This window comes from Crocodylus porosus, unplaced genomic scaffold, assembly GCF_001723895.1.
Source record: "Crocodylus porosus isolate Cpor-Errol unplaced genomic scaffold, CroPor_comp1, whole genome shotgun sequence".
NCBI lineage: Eukaryota > Metazoa > Chordata > Crocodylia > Crocodylidae > Crocodylus > Crocodylus porosus.
In genome coordinates this window covers 72,252,192-72,269,119 of record NW_017728931.1, presented here as the reverse complement: position 1 = coordinate 72,269,119, position 16,928 = coordinate 72,252,192, and the positions used below count along the sequence as shown (strand labels likewise).

Below are 16,928 nucleotides of genomic sequence, written 5' to 3'. Positions count from 1 at the left end.
TGGGCAGGCAGGATGGGCAGTGCCCTGTTTGTCCATAGGCTGGATCATGCTGGTGGTCATAACATGGCACCAGGATGGGTGTGGTAACATCTGGCTATGCAGATGGGGTGAGAGGGAGGCAGTCCATCTGCAACCTAGCCCCATAGGAAAATGGGGAGTAGCCCAGCTCTGTGAGGGAAGGAGGCGTGAGTTGGCCCGGTGGATAAAAAGGGGACATGGCCTGACCTGGAGTGGGGGTAGGGGGCATGACCTAGGCCCAACCCAGCCCTCTGATGGGAAGGGACATGGCCCAGCTCCACGGGGAGGGGGGGTATGGTCTGCCTCCAAATTGTTCCCACTGGGGCAAGGGTGTGACCCAGGCCCAACCCAGCCCTGTGGGGGGAGGGCATGTGGCCTGGCTCCATCAGCAAAGGGAATGTGGCTTGGCACTGTGGGGGGAAGGAACTTGGCCTGTTCCAAAACAGGCTCCCCTGGGTGGGGAGGGGTCAAGTGTCCTGATCCAGATGAGGGGGAGTGGCTGTGGGCCGGCTGCAACCAGCAGTGCAGGGCTAGGTGTTTAGGAATTTGGTGGAGGGAAGGTGGCCATTTTAATGGCCACTGTTCCCCCACTGCCAAATTTTCTGCTCCATAGGGAGCCTCGTGGAGCCAGATGCAATGGCTTGGTGGGCTGCATTTGGCCCATAGACCAGAGGCTGATCATCCCTGGATTAGGGTTTAAACAGATGTTGACAAATGTCTCTGGGGTGCGTCTCAGCTCAGCTGATTTGCTTCATTGGGCAAAACCGACCTTACCTTTTGTTGTGTAAGGTTGGTTCTCTGTCACTCACAGGCAATGCTCAGGGCAAGCCCATGAAAATGGGGTGACAAGAACCCTGGGTTTTCCTATTTACAGAGATATGCTCCAAGTTGGATTTCTCAGGAACAGGTCTCTACAAATGGGGAAACCCACCTTAAAGCAAACAGATGTGTGCAACAAAATAGCAGCACATATTACCTTTGCTGAAGCAACAAATTTGGGCATTTGTGGTGTGATAAGGGTCATGGACTTCTGTTTGTTTGACATCTGTGCCATCATAAAAATGTTTATGTAGGCACAAGGGTGATGTCTACTTCCAGCCTTAGTATTAGTGCTTGATTCATGCTAGTCAGAAATATTCTGTGTCCTTTGCCATGTTTGTCCTTCCAAATTAAGATTATATAATGGTACTGCTCTCTTGTAACCTGATCTCTGATTCATCTAGATAGGCTTCTTACCAGCCTGCATGAAAGGGAGACAGTAATATTTTGTTGGATGTGAGTTTGTTTGTGTCCAGTCATTGCTGAGTCACTGATATTACAAGACCTCCCTCTAAAACGCCTTTCATCTGTCTTTGTACAGAACCTAACCTTCTTTTTTTGGTTTTCCAGTGTGTTACCACAATGTGTTAAGGTAATATAGCATAGGTGAAAAGGGACACAGAAATATGTCTGGCATAGAAATTTGGGGCATCTCTGAGTAGTAGAAAAGGTATTACTATTAACTTTAGCTTTTTGTCCAACTGAATTGCTGTAGTTTTGACTGTTTTTAGAACTGGCACTTCTCTGCCTTGTCTAATGTTGATATTCTTTTAAAAGGATGGTGAGGGTCAGACTGTTTCAAATCATCTTTCCCTTTCTAAAAATGTTTTAAAAGTCTACAACTAAACCTGTATCTAAGCAATAAACCTAAAAACATCCACCCTTCTCTACTCTGCCATATTAGGATAGACATCTAATAGTCTTTTTTTATTTCTATATAATAATGTATGTATGTAATGGATTTTCTCCAGTGCAGAAGCTTCGCTTGTTTGACATTAACAGAAAAACATATTTAGAGATTCAGAGTACTGACACAGAGAACACGCTGTGAGGTTTGATGTTATTGTATGCTTATTATCATTTTAATCTTCATTGCACTGAGGCGATGCCATTTTTTAGATGGTGAAACAATTTTATGTAATATAAAATTAATAGTGTTGAGAGATACTACATTACTAATGATACTTCATTAAAATACATATGGATTATGGCAAAACTGAAATCATCAGTTGTGATTCTAACTTTATGAATAGGTCTTGGTCTACAGTTATCTCCTCATACTGTAATGCTAAATTATACCACACTTCCTCCTCATTCTCCCCACCTCAAGTTGGTACATCTGGGCAGAACTTACTCTGGCTTATTAAAGCGTCTAATAGACTATTCGGACACTATTTTGCCTTTGTTTATGTCCTGTTTAATTTATTGCTGGTAATTCTACTGGCATGAAATTCTATCACTTGGGTTATACTTGATAATCACAGTATACCTTTATGTCATAAAAATCTAATGACCCACCATTTGCAATTTGTAATGCACAGGTGGGACTGCAGGGCCCATGCAGAGCTGTTCTTTGAAGTCACTGGAGCTCTTTTTAGGGCCATCACTGTATGAGTGCATTGAAAAATGTAGATTTGGGGGCCTACAAGTTGAGGAGTACCACAGAGGTAGCAGAATGTTTCCTTTGTAAATGTCAGTTATTGGGCTTAAAAGATTGGCCACCTGACTGAAACTTGTATACAAAATGTTATTAGATACACACATATACAAATAATACAGTATAAAATAAAACAGGAATAAGAAACAGGACAGATTAATGGCTCCTTTTGCATGATATCCTCTCTCTCTTTGGCTAGGGACAGAAATGACACAAGCTGGTGCAAGTGATTGGAAACTGGTTCAAATCTGTAACACAACAGAAGTTCAGTGCACATAAACCACTTTCAAAATGGCTGAAACCAGTTTAAGATGAACCTGGATGGATGTAGTATCAGACTTAACTGATTTAAGTTAAATTGGTTTATTGAGCTTCTGTCCCAGATCCCATCCAGATTCAAGTCAACTCACAGTCCCCCAGGATATTTTGCACCTTCCTTGCAAATCCACCCTCTTAGGGTTGGCGGGCTAGTCTTGCTCCAAACTGTCTGCTCCAAAAGAGCAGGGAGGCATGCTCTAGCATTTCTGGCTTCTGGCCTTGGACAGTGTATGAATATGGCTGCATTTCCGGAATCAAAAATGAAAGTCTGTTCACTTGCTTATTGGTTCAATCTACACAGTTTAGACTAACCTGTGAAGATTGAATCAATTCAGCCTCCAGCTTTTTGATTGTCTGTTCTTAACCTTAAGAAATTGTAAACCTTCTAGGCTGCATACAGGTGTTTGCTGCATCTAGTCTAGTTTTACACAGCATACTTTAAACTGTGTGGCAGGTACAATTGTTTACTGGTTCCTGGAGCTGTGTGGAAACTAGGGTGAGTAACTCAGGGTGGGGGTAGGGGTGGACAGGATCGGGGGGGGCTGGTGAGTCTGAGGGAGTGAGGGTTGGTGGGTCCATGGGGTGGGTGTCCATCCAGGAACAGAGGGAGGAATAGTTCAGTCAGGAAGAGCTCTGCCTTGAGTGAGCGGCTGGGTTTTCCCAGCACTGGGCTATGCTCTGAATACATACAAGTGTTCAATAGATCACATTAACCCAATCACAATCTAAGTTAGTTAATCTCCTGAGGAGATCAGCTAACTTAGTTTGGGTCCCCATTTTTTGCCTGACTTAACTCCTTGAATTTCTGCATAGATGGGTGTTTAGATTGTTCTAACTCTAGTTAGATTGATCTGAATGTAACTTGTGTATGTATGCCTAATTGACTGATAAGAAGAGGTGGACACACTTGAAAGGAGAGAGAGGCTGCAAATAGATTTAGACAGACTACAAAAGTGGGCAGATGAGAATAGGATGGGGTTCAATGTAGACAAATGCAGGGTGCTTCCCCCTGGGAGAAGGAATCCACAGCACACATACAGGCTGGGGAGTTCCCCTCTTGAAAGCACAGAGGCAGAATGGGATCTTGGAGTCATTATTGACTCCAAGATGAACACGAGCTGCCAATGCCAGACCGCAGCCAGCAAGGCCAGCCATACCTTGTCATGCATCCAAAGATGCATCTCAAGCTGGTTCAGAGAGATGATACTCCCCCTCTATGCAACTTTGGTCAGGCTGCAGTTGGAGTACTGCGTCCAGTACTGGACGCTGCACTTCAAGAGAGATGTGGCCAACCTGGAGAGGAGGCAGAGGAGGGCCACCTGCTTGGTGAGAGGGCAGCAGGACAGGCCCTGTGAGGAGAGACTGAGGTACCTGAACCTGTTCAGCCTCAGCAAGAGGAGGCTGAGCGGGGACCTGGTGGCTACCTACAAACTCATCAGGGGAGATCAGCAGCAAATAGGTTTCAAATTCCCAACTAAGCTATGGTTCATGGATTTCATAGAGTTCATAGACATTAGGGCTGGAAGGAACTTCAGAAGATCATCGAGTCCAGCCCCCTGCCCCAGAGGCAGGAAGTCAGCTGGGGTTAAAGGATCCCAGCAAGATAAACACCAAAATGTCTCTTAAAGGAATCCAGAATAGGTGCTTGCACCACCTCTGGAGGCAGTCTGTTCCAGGCCTTAGGGGCTTGGACAGTAAAGAAGTTCTTCCTTATGTTAAGCCTGAAATGGTCTTGGAGAAGTTTGTGACCATTTGACTTTGTTGTCCCTTGGGGTGCTCTGGTGAACAGGCATTCCCCCAGATTCTGATGTACACCCCTTATATACTTATTGGTATTAGCCTGCGCTTTTCCAGGCTGAAGAGTCCCATGGCTCTCGGGCTCTCCTCATAAGGCCCATTCTCCTGCCCTCTGACCATGCATGTGGCTGTCCTCTGGACTCTCAAGCTTCTCCACATCCTTTTAAAATTGTGGAGCCCAGAATTGGATATAGTACTCCAGCTGTGGCCTCACCAAGGCCGAGTACAGTGGGAGGATGACATCCTGAGATTTGCTTGAGAAGCATCTATGGATGCAAGCCAGAGGTTTGCATGCTTTACCAGCTATGACCTCGCATTGGTGGCACATATTCATCTTGTGGTCAGACATGACCCCCAAGTCCCTTTCGGCCATGCTGCTAGAAAGCGTAGGACTGCTAAGCCTATAAGTGTGCTGCAAGTTTTTTGTCCCAAGGCGGAGTACTTTGCATTTTTCAGTGTTGAATGCCATCAGGTTTTCATCCGCCAATTTTCTGGGCCTGTCTAGGTCGGCCTGGATCACCATCCTATCCTCGGGTGTGGATGCTTTACCCTAAAGTTTGGTGTCATTGATGAACTTGGCCAGTCTGCTTCTGATACCAATGTATACATCATTAGAAAGATGTTAAAGAGTTTAGGCCCAAGGATGAAGTCTTGGGGGACCCCACTGGTCATGGTGTACCATGATGATTTACTTCGGTCTATTACCGTTTTCTGGGTCCGACCTCGGAGCCAATTCTCCAGCCATCAGACTGTTATGTAACTGAGGCCACAGTTGGCCAGTTTTTCCATAAGGAGATCATGAGACAGCAGATCGAAAGCTTTTTAAAAAATCAAGAGATATGATGTCAATCTCTTCTCCCTTGTTCAGGTGATATGTCACCTGGTCATAGAAGATGATGAGATGGGTCAGGCAAGACCCATCCCTCAGGATGTTGCTATCAGCCAGTTTGTAAAGAATGGTCTTTTTGATAATTTTTTCTAAGATCTTCCCTGGGATAGAGGTCAGGCTGATAGGCCTGTAGTTCCCCAGATCTACTTTCCTCCCTTTCTTGAAGATAGGCACTACATTGGCCTTCTTCCAATCTTTGGGCATTTTACCTGAGCGCCACGAGTTCTTGAAGATTTGTGCCAGTGGCTGAGCTGTGATGCCTGCCATCTCCTTAAGTACCTTGGGGTGTAAACTGTCTGGGCCAACTGACTTGAAGGTGTCCAGCCTCTCAAGGTGTTCCTTTGCATTGTCTACATTGATGTAGGGTAGCAATTCTCCCTCACCCTGGCCATCCCATACTGTATTGAGCAGGGCTGTCCCTTGGGGTTAGTGAAAAACCAATGCAAAATACCCATTCAGCAGGTTGGATTTTTTTCCTGGGTGTCAGTTGTCCTATTTGGTTTAGCAGAGGTCCAGTGTTACCCTTGCTTTTCCTTCGGCTCCCCACATATCTAAAAAAAGCGCTTTTTATTGTCTTTGATACACGTAGCCAGTTGAAGTTCAGTCACAGCCTTGGCTTTCCTGGTTCACTCCCTACAGGTCTGTACCAGTGAAGAATACTCCTCCTTTGAGGTGGTTCCAGTCTTCCATCCTTTATAGGTCTTTCTTTTTAGATGCAGGAGGTCCACAAGTTCCCTGCAGAGCCAAGGGGGCTGCTATGCCCATTTGCTGGCTTTCCTCCAAGATGAGCTAGACATTGCGAGTGTTTTCTGGATCGCTTCCTTGAGGAACAATCACTCATCCTGAACTCCCCTCCCCTTTGGGTCATGGTCGCTTAGGCCCTTGCCAGCTATCCTCCTGAGCTTGTCAAAGTCAGTTTTCCTGAAGTCGAGGACTTCTGCATTGCTGACTGACTTGCCAGCATTATGGTGGATAGCGAAAGTGATCAGCTCATGATCACTGTCTCCCAGCTTCCCTTCCATCATTAGGTCGCTCACTAGATCATCCCCCGTTGCCAGTACCAGGTCGAGCAGTGATTGCCTCTTGTCAGTCCATAGATTTCTTGAGTCAGATAGAGCTCATCCATGCATGTAAGGAAGCTTTGTGACCATTCGGATTTGGCTGAGTGCTTTTTCCACGAGATGTCTGGGTAGTTGAAGTCTCCCATGACAGCCATGCACCGGGAATATGCAGCCTCAGCCAGTTCCTTGGTGAATTTCTGGTTGAGCTCTTGATCTTGATTGGGAGGACTGTAGTAGACTCTTACCATTGTATCCTGTGCTCCATGTTCACCACTGATTTTAACCCAGAGAGTCTCCAGTCGTCCAGCCTGGATGCCAATGTCAGCTTGCAGGGATGTGTTGCTTTCCTTGACGTAGAGCTCTACGCCCCCGCCGCTTTTGCCTACATGATCTCTCCTGTACAAGGTATAGCCATCTATACCCATGGCTCAGTCATAGGTGGAGTCCCACCTGGTCTCCATTATCCCCATGAAATCATAGTCATTCTTGTTTAGCAGGAGGACCAATTCCTCCTGTTTATTCCCCAAGCTCCTGGCATTAGTGTACAGGCACGTAAGTGTCCCATTGGAGGCCCTAATCTTCCCTACACATTGATCTGGGGCTGGGAAGGGGTAAGTTCCCTTGAGTGCCTTGGCCTGTTGGTCTCTCCTAACAACTGCACACCAGAATGAACGCACACCAGAAATCTATTAAAGACAAGAATGCCCAATTACCTGTGCGGGCACATTTCTCACAAAAACCCCCCCACTCTCTCTCCAATCTCTCAATTTTAATCCTCAGAGGAAACTTACAAAACACTTCTCAGAGATGAGCCTGTGAACTTCACTTCATCAACCTCCTGGATACTAAAAATCATGGACTAATTATAGACATTGGATTTATGACACATTATAGCCTGCCTGACATCTGACTCCCCAGGTTACCTCTCCACTAGTTAACTCCTACATTAATCCCCCTTTTCCCCTCTACGCAGCCTGTCTCTCACGCATTGACTCCACAGTTTACATCTTCACTGACTGCCTGTCTTGTATGCATACCAGCCCAGCCTCTGCCTTCTTTACTTTTTTCATTCCATCCAAAAAGAGCACACAGCAATGGCAGAAACTTCCTCAGCATGATGAAGGGTTTTTAAACCGGAAAGCTTGCTTAAATATTTTTTTTCCAACTATTTAAGTTGGTCTAATAAAAGATATCAGATTCACCCAAAGAACTTTGTCTGCCTATGTCCTTAGAGCAACCTACATCCTTGCAATTAAGCCAAATAGTTCATTCCATAGCTTGTCTTTACAGCATATACATGTGGCACCTTCAGTTCATCTCCAAGATTTATGGAGTAAGAAACTTCATGAGGAGATAGCCCACATTACCCACTAATAGGTACAGTTGCTGTTTGATATGCACACCCTTGCACTTCTTCCATTCTCACTTCCTTGGACAGCAAGAGGAGTGAGGAGTATCACACCTCTCTGAATCTGAGATGATGAAGTGAGGAAAGTGACTCTGTCCTGAATGAACGGGCTTAAATGGTTCCAAAATTTGTAAAGTGGAAGGTTCCAGTTGTGGGGAATTATGGCAACAATATATGACGTGAAGTTCAGTCTTGAGTGGTAAGTAACCAAAGTTTTTCTTTATTGCTATAAGTAAGGAAATAGACCGTTCACTTGATTTTTGTTTCTTTTTATATATTTTTACTAGGGCTTGGAGAGGGACCATATATTTTGGCAAGCTATGGACAGAATGATACTATCATAGGAGCCAACCTTACTAGCAGAAAGATATTTCCTCTGCCTAAAATCAGTACCTATGGAAAAGTGTTCATTAATTTTATGATAACACCAGGCCTTTTCAAAGACAAAGATTTATGTAAGTATTCTTAATATTAAGATTAAACATTAGTTTAACTATGCATGCCAACAGCGTGCCCTTGTTGTGAAGAAGACTAATAGCATACTGGGCTGAATTAGTAAGAGCATTACCAGCATATCTGGTGAAGTCATTATTCCCCACCATTTGGAACTGGTGAGGCCACATCTGGAGTACTTGAACCCCCCTCCCGCCCATTAAAGAAAGGATGTGGACAAATTGGAAAAAGTTCAGTGGAGGGCAGTGAAAATGATTAGGGGGCACCTGACTTATGAGGAGAGGCTGAGGGTACTTGGCTTATTTAGCCTGGCAAAGAGAAGACTGGGGCGGGGTTTAATTGCAGCCTTCAACTACTTGAAGGGTGGCTACGAAAAGGATGGAGCTAGGTTGTTCTCAGACAACAGAACAAGGAGCAATGGTCTCAAGTCACTGGAAGTTTTGGTTAGATAGTGGGAAGAACTTTATCACTGGGAGGGTAGTAAAGCACTGGAACAGGTTACCTGGAGAGGTTGTGGACTCTCCATCCTTGGAGGTTTTTAATACCTGGCTAGACAAAGCCTTGGCTGGGATGATTTAGTTAGGGATTGTCTTGCTTTGAGCGGGGGGTTGGACTAGATGACCACCTGAGCTCCCTTCCAACACTGATTTTTATGATTCTCTCTGTTTCAGCTACTCAGGGGTCTATTTCAAAATTTATTCATTTTCTAAAATAAGTTGCAATGATTTTTATCCTTTGAGTTTCATGAGATAAAAATAGCCAGTCTGAAAAATGATTGTCCCTATTATAAAACAAAAAGAATAGCTCATTTTAGAAAATTTAGCTTCAAGCTTTAATGTTAAGAAAGTATATTAGGGGTGCAGCAAAACATAAATGAATGGAAATGCTTCTGTATGAGCAATTTAATTGTCTTGCATAACAAAATGCTTTTCATTAGTAACTATGAAGCCCATAATTTAGAAGATGTTTACAGAAAACTCTTTATGCCAATATTCAGATAAAGTCAGCTCTGCTTATTTCTGTCTATAGTTGTATCATGCAAATCTCTCTTAGCAGTTTCAGCTCTTCACTCAGTGACCTGACCTGTGTAACCAAAAATGCTATCTTTTATTCCAGTTTTTCATGTAATGGTTATATTCAATTTATATTGTGTTTGATCTTGTGCTTCAGAAATCAGTAGGGGCTTTGCCATTTCCTTCAGTGGTTGTATAATTAGGTCATGGACAGGATTATATTTCTAGCAAGAAATACCCTTTTTAGAGTAGCAAAACGTGAGTGTATAGGTGTACCAGCAAATTTTCTTGGGAAAAACACGGTGATTCTTGAAAAGTTTGAGCTCTTTATAACAGGGACTTTTCAGCAGTATGTCTATTTCCAGAAGCACATGTAATGTCTGTCCATTTGCACAGAATGCAGCAGGGTGTGTCTCCAGTTCTTGTCCTGTCCCCACCTTCCCCCAGGTCCAGGGACTCTGTCTGGCACCTCAAACTCCACTGCCCCAGGAAGGCAGAGCAAGGCTCATAGATTGCTGTGCAGTTGCATTGCTTAGCTTTGTCTTTCTTTGTGGAGAAGATAAAGCCCTTTATGTCCAAGGAGCAGAGCAGATATCCATCTCTGAGACCCTCCTGCCATGTCAACAATATCTGTTTCTGGTGCCTCATGATCTATGGTGTTGTTTGCAAGCCAGGATGGAAGAAGGGGCTGTTTCTGCTTGCTTTTGAATTGGAGACCTTTGTGAAGCAACTGTGACAGCTACAGAAACCAAAGGTACTACAGAAAAGGAAGTCACTGATCACCAGGAACTCATGGGTGGTTAAGTTCATGTCTGGTCCTTCAAAAGTCAGTTCTCAGTTTCTACAAGAGGCAAATGCCAGATACGTGCTGCTTAGCTGGGGACACCACCTGCACTGCTTCTCCCACTGTGGACTTGTCTATGCCAAAACTGGTTGGTGAACTGTAGACCACATGGGAAAGGCCTTGGTTGTATTCACATACCTATACATGTTTCTGTACACCAGTCCACATAGGAGTTGAACGATCTCTTAGAATTGTGGCAGGCTTTGATTTCTGTGCCTGTAGGAGTATAGCAGTCACTGGGCCTTCTGTACTAGACTTAAAGAAATTGCAAGTCTTGTCTGCATTCTTTTCCCTGAACTCCTCTTTCCATCTGACTTTACTAACTATAGTTTGTCAAAAATTGTCCTTTTGGGGGGGGAAGAAAAAGACCCCTCAACTGTAAACCTACGTCCCTCCATTTATTTAAAAGAAAATCACCACATAACAAAGATTATTTTCATAACTTTCCAGCCAAGTCTGATATAGAACCATAAGGGTAGGGAGCTGCAGGGTGCATGGGTGGCAGGGATCCACTGCAGAATGGAATTGAAATCAATAAGCCTTTAGGTCTGTTAAAATTGAACCAGTGCTCTATGGCTTTGCATTCTCAGCTTGGGCGGAGGAGGTCACCACCATTCAGTGCTTTCCTTTGCATTGGGTTGTCTTAGGGAACCTTTGCAGATGGGATCCCAGCAAAACACTCTGGGATCTCTGCATACCAGCCCCCTGGCTGTGGAGTGCCAGCAGTACAGGCTCTTTCCATGCTCTGCGGCCCTTGAAACAGCCTGTAGGCATGTTTGTCATCACACTATTGGGGTGCCGCAAACTACCTGGAAAATCTCGGCACTGCAAACCAATGTCTGTCCATAACCTTAGGCTCTTATATGTTGTAATTTTCAAACCTTTTTGAGAGGTTATTTTTATAATGACTCTGAAATTGTGTTCAAAAGCAATGGAGTGATTGGCAGTGGAGAAAATAAGCTTTTGAAACTTTTGAAAATGGAAAGCTGAGAAAGTAGAAGAAAGAATGAAGTCTAATGAAATAATTTAAGTGAAATGCTGAAGGTGTTTGAAAGCTGCTTTAATTGATATAGCACATGGGCATTGTTTTCATATCTTTTGAGGACGAAATAATAATATTTGTAGAAAATACAGAAGCTCCAAATTTCTAACTATGCTTGCAGCTAAATTTTAGCCATTTCCCCACTTTTTTTTGAATAGCTAAAATCTTCAAATGAGTTGCTATGTTTGGATTTTTTGTTTCTTTCTAGTCTGGGCTAAATTTAAGAATTTAAGTTTAAAAACAACTTTTCTCATGTTACTTTGGGCCGTGACTGACTGTTAAAGTGCCTGAAATCTCAAGAGAGAAAAGAGGTTTTCACAGAACTTGGCCCTGGTCTTGCAGAGAGAGACTAAATGATTGCCTAGCCCTATGTCCAGTATTTACATGGAGCTTGCCTGTACTTGAATATTGCTATTTGAGGATACCTAGAGATGCTGTGTATCTCCTTCACTGGAGACTAGGTATATTTGATTATGCCTCAGGGGAACATGGGATTGACCTCATGAGCTCTCAAATCCAATACCCTGCATTCACGGACAACAACTTGTCCTTAAAAATCCATAAGAAATGCACCAAAACTACATTGTGCCACACCACAAAGTGCCATGTAAGAAAAGCAACCTCCCTCTCCTCCCTCCCACAGTCTGATAATGTGCCAGAAATAAGGGGAAGAGGACAAGGGTGCTGCTAGTGCTTTGCTACTGCAATGACAGTGAATTGGAAATGTTAGCTCAAAACAGGGGTGTCGTGCTTACTTTGCATCCCAGGCTGGATCTGGACCATAGGGCTCTCTGTGGGCTGGATCCAGCTCGGGGCACCTGGCAGCTCTGACCCCAACACAGGGCATACAGTGGTGGTCTGGCATAGGGCACAAGGTGCCGCTTTGGCTCCCAGCCATCCTGTGCTGGATTTGAAGCTGTCACCCCTGCTGTGTACCTCATGCTATGGGGGCAGCTCTAGCTTTGGCATGGGACATAGGGAACACAGTGGAAGCTATGCAAGGGGTGGTGATGGAGCAATGGCAGAAGCACTGAGACTGGCAGTGGCAAGGGGTGAAGCGGTCAGAAGGCAACCAGGGCTATATCGGCTCTTGCTCACCTTCCTGCTGTCAATGGCTATGTCTGCCAGGGCTATAAAGGGGCTTGGATTCCATGGCAAGCTATACCTCCAACTTCCAGAGGCAGGCCAGCTTGAGAAGCTCCAGGGGCCACATATTTGACACCCCTGGCTTAAAACACTCACAAATGATTTTAGGAAGGGAGCCCATATTTTGTGCTACAGGAGAAGGCAAAAAATCCCAGAGGTCCTTGTCAATTTGACCTGGGGAAAAAATTGTTTCCTGCTCTCTAAACCCAGTGCTTGATTTGAACCATAGAATGTGAATGAGACCCACAAACCAGGCACTTGAGTTTCCTAGGTGTTACTGGGATCACCAGTACATCAGCCAAATCCTCATCCTTAATCACAGCGAATGTATAGATATATATCTTCTCTGAATAGATATATAAAACAAACCCAGAGATCAAACGATGCATTCATAGGAGTAAAATAATAATTTCTGGTCCCTGCAGGTAGCCGGTGAGAGCTTAGCAGCCCAGAATTACCAGATAACCAGCCTGAAAGGAGCTATGAGAATACTAAGTCCTCAAATCCACACATCTCATACTTTGATTACTACTTCAAAATCACCACTGTTCCATTATACTACCTCTTCCGTAAACCTAATTAGGCTCCTTGCCCCCCATTACTTTATTTCCTAAACTTTACTCTGTTAGGCTGACAATACACATGCTCAGGAGTCCCCTTGCCCCTGAGCATTTTAATTAGAATGGTTCCCAGACAGCTGCTCTAAATAAAATGGCTCACTGTCGCATGTATTAAGTCCCTGCACATTTCAAAATGGCTGTGGGATGCTTTAGCTAAAGCTCATTTGACAAGTTTTAAATGAAGTGTACCTACAGCCATTTTGAAATGTGTGGGGGCTTAATACATGTGACTGTAAGGCGATTCTGGTGTGTTCTAATTAGAACGTGAATGAGCACATCTATAGGCAGCCCTAATTAGATACCAGAGGCATAATAGACAGCTCCTTGCCTTTAGCAGTGGCAGTAAATGGGGCAGCACCAGTAGCAGCTAACTTTGCACCTCTCCCCTGCCTCCCTTCCCCACCCCACCCTCCCTTTACACTGCATAGATACCTTCTTGTGATTCCCAGTATTAATTTGCTTTTGACTATTTTGTACTTGTTTGATCTTGTGCCAAAATTTGGAGTTGGATTAAATGGTTCCTTCTGTCTTTACACTTCAATTCTATTGCTATTTTGTAAACAAACCCTGGAGAATTTTTGTCAGGAGCAGCAGTTTTAACATAAACTACCCAACAGCCACTGTGCACTTTATAGCTTTTGCTACTTACAGTTGTGGGCTACATGGACCTTTGGTTTGACCCAGTGTATAAGTCTTATGTTCTTTAACCATTCTGCAGTTGAAACTAGCATCTGATTGATTTGTATTTTGTTTGTGACAGCTCCATCTCTTGTTTCCCTCGAGTCTGCTGAAAGGCCAAACTATTTCCTGTGTGTCCATGACAATGCAACTATTTATTTAGAACAGTGGCAGGCAAGTTCATCGTTTCGTAGAAGAGCCACATTCTTTCACCACCAGGGCCTCTGGATTCCAGGATACAGTGCGTTTGAAATGCACAGCAAAAAAGGCTTTTTCATTATACTCACAGCGTCTGGTGTTAAAGTGTCAAAATATAATGACTCTGAAGAATTCAAACGTTCAAGTAGCTTTAGCATTGAAGGTAATTTAAAGGTGATCCCAAAAGATGTTGTATTCATTTTTTCTAGTAGTCTTAAGGGGGCTGCCTCTCACTGCATCTCCATCATTGGCAGTAACAAGTACTTACTTCCTTTTTTTAGTGTTATTTCTCCAACCTCAGTCTCCAAACATTACTGATTTCCTAATCATTAGATTTTGGACTTGCCTTAAGACTATGATCCATATGTAAATTGGTTACTGATCATTTTGTTGGAAATGAATTTGAAACCATTATAAAAAGCAGATAGATGGTAATAAAGTTAATGTGCTGTTAATATATTTTCTGTTCTTTGAATGAGAGAGTTGCATTGTGTCTGAGGCTGGTGAATCCTCCAACATAATGTAATATATTGTTAGTAAATAGGTTTATTGTTTATATTTTGTGATTAACTGAATAGCTGTTTGTATTGTTGATACTCCAAAACTCTGGACAATCATAGGATTATTTCTACTTTAAAGGTTTTTTTATAAAAACATTATTACCAGTTTGGTAACCAGTTTTGTCAAGATGCTATGAGGAGTTTCATTTCTCTGAATATTCTGATGTGTACATCATAGAAAAGATTTTGATTCAATAATTACTATGATCTTTTTTTTGTTTCTTAGAGCTCCATGCATCAGTGCCTTATAGGAGAATGTGTGAATGGAGATATGAACCTTGTGCTAGTCCATGTGTTAGTACATGTAGTGACCCTGAAGGAGTAACATGTAAATTTCTTCCACCGTAAGTCAAAAGAAAATATTTCTACCATACTGGTTTTATAGCATATTGTAACAGAGCACTGGGGCTCTGTTACTCAGAAGGGCATGGGCAAGCAGCAGAGCAGCCTGCAGGTGGTTGCCCTCCCAATAAAGCACAGCTGCCTGGTTGGGAACAGGGTCAAACTGTTTGAAATAAAAGCAGGCCCTGAACAATGGAGCCAGCAGTCTGCTGCAAGCAGCCAAGGAGAGAGCATCACCCTGATGAAGCTCCTGTTCATAACATCTTGGAGGTACAGGGCAGGAACTGTGGGGATGGCTGGAGGTTCCTGGTCCTGGGGCATGACCTAAAACTACGCTCTACTGGGGCTAGATGGTGTCGTGGGACTGCTAGTGGCAGGGCAGTCTCCAGGAAATGTTACATCTGTACCTTCCCAGTGAAGAGCGAGTATGGGGTGCCAGAAAGCCTCAGCCCCCACTGCCTTAAAGGTTACCCTGTGTAGGGGAAAGGCCAGGGGAGCACACCCTGAAGACAAAGCAAGGGCCCAGGTTTACAGTGAGGTCTGAAGCAGGGCCCAGGTTGTAGAAGGTGGCCTGAGGCAGGGGCCAGTTTCACAGCAAGACATGAGGTGTCTGAAGGAGCTGGGTGTGAGGCTCCAGGGGGCTGGGGCCCTAAGCCCATGAAGGAGCTGGGTGTGAAGCTCCTGGGGCAAGGGAATTAAGGCCCTGGGAGTCCTGAGTAAATGAGATTGTGAGCCCAGTCTTAAAGGCACAGGGATTGTGAGCCCAGTGTGAGGATGGATGCCATCTGTGAGGTATGGGACATGATATAAGGGAAGGTTCAGAGCCATGTATATATGCCCTTGGCATCAGGGCAAGTAAATGAGCAGCCTCCCGCCTGGTTAACCTCTTCCGATTAGTATTATTAAAGGTGTGGCAGGTGACGTAGGTGGGCGGTTAGCCCTGTGACAAATGACTACCAGCCTCAGGACGCCCACTTGTTACACATATATATTCCATTTTTTACCATTTACTTCACTGGAGTTACAATAAGGATGAACTGGTTTCATGTGTCCTGTAAAATGATGAGGCTCAGTAGTTATGATATAGGCTCATCTTTATGGGGCATAGACCATAACTGAGAACAAAGAGAGAGTGCTAAAGATCTGGGAGGTTTGGTAATGGGATATAGAGCTTTTCCTCATGAACTCAGTGGTTCAAGCCCATCACAGGTTGGTACTAAGAAGAAATCTTCTTTGGCTTCTGTAAATGGGATGATAGTCTTCATCCCTTTTGTAGAAAACAAATATATTAAATAGGTGTAGTGTGTGGATAATTTCTTCACTTTTGTTAGCAAAGACATAGTATATGTATAAACTATGGAACCCTACAAAAAACAGTATTGCAGCTGGCACATTCACTTGGGCATTCACACACAAGCCAAATATTGAATCAACAATGAGTTTTGAACTTTGTCAAGTGATATGAAGCAGGTTGTCATATGTTATGGAAGTCCTATAGTGCGTATTTCAATCCACTACTTGATAGTGGTAAATAGCCCTTCCATCTCCAAGGGTCTATTTCTACCACAACCTGCAAGCACTAACATAAAAAGGGAATCTTTAAAAACAAACAAACAAGAACAAGCATCAAGTTTGTGTGCAAAAGTAGTTGTACTTGGGTGTTTTAGGATATCACTACAGTCCTCTACTGTTTGTCACCAGAAATACATTACTAATTTAGGTTGCTTGTGGTGGTTCTAAGCTACTTTTCTTGGACATTTCAATATTGTTGAAACTGTAATTGTTAAGCACCATTTTAATATGTGCCTCACTAAAATTAGGTTATGCATGCAATTTGTGTTAATGGCAATTGGGAACACGAGACTCTTCAGAGGCAGTCTGAATGCCTTCATAATATCAAAAATATACTTACTTATGCAGTATAATGATCCCCTACTAGTTTTTAGAGGGCTGTGTCACATCTTTAGAAGCTGTATAGGATCTGACTGTATCTAGCCTTCTAAAGTGCCTGGAAGGCATGTGTAAGCTATAAATGCCTTAAGCTATATGAATGTATAGCTTAAGC

The 16,928-nt window shown here is 43.7% G+C and overlaps 1 protein-coding gene across 1 annotated transcript in view; it reads left to right on the top strand.

Moving 5' to 3' along the window:
• Positions 1-16,928, top strand: part of OTOGL (otogelin like) — a 170,165-nt gene that overhangs the window by 104,682 nt on the left and 48,555 nt on the right. The window contains exons 32-34 of the mRNA XM_019543930.1: positions 8,255-8,422; positions 13,846-14,124; positions 14,748-14,865. Coding sequence (XP_019399475.1) covers positions 8,255-8,422; positions 13,846-14,124; positions 14,748-14,865 — 565 coding nt within the window. The remainder of the gene's footprint in view (positions 1-8,254; positions 8,423-13,845; positions 14,125-14,747; positions 14,866-16,928) is intronic.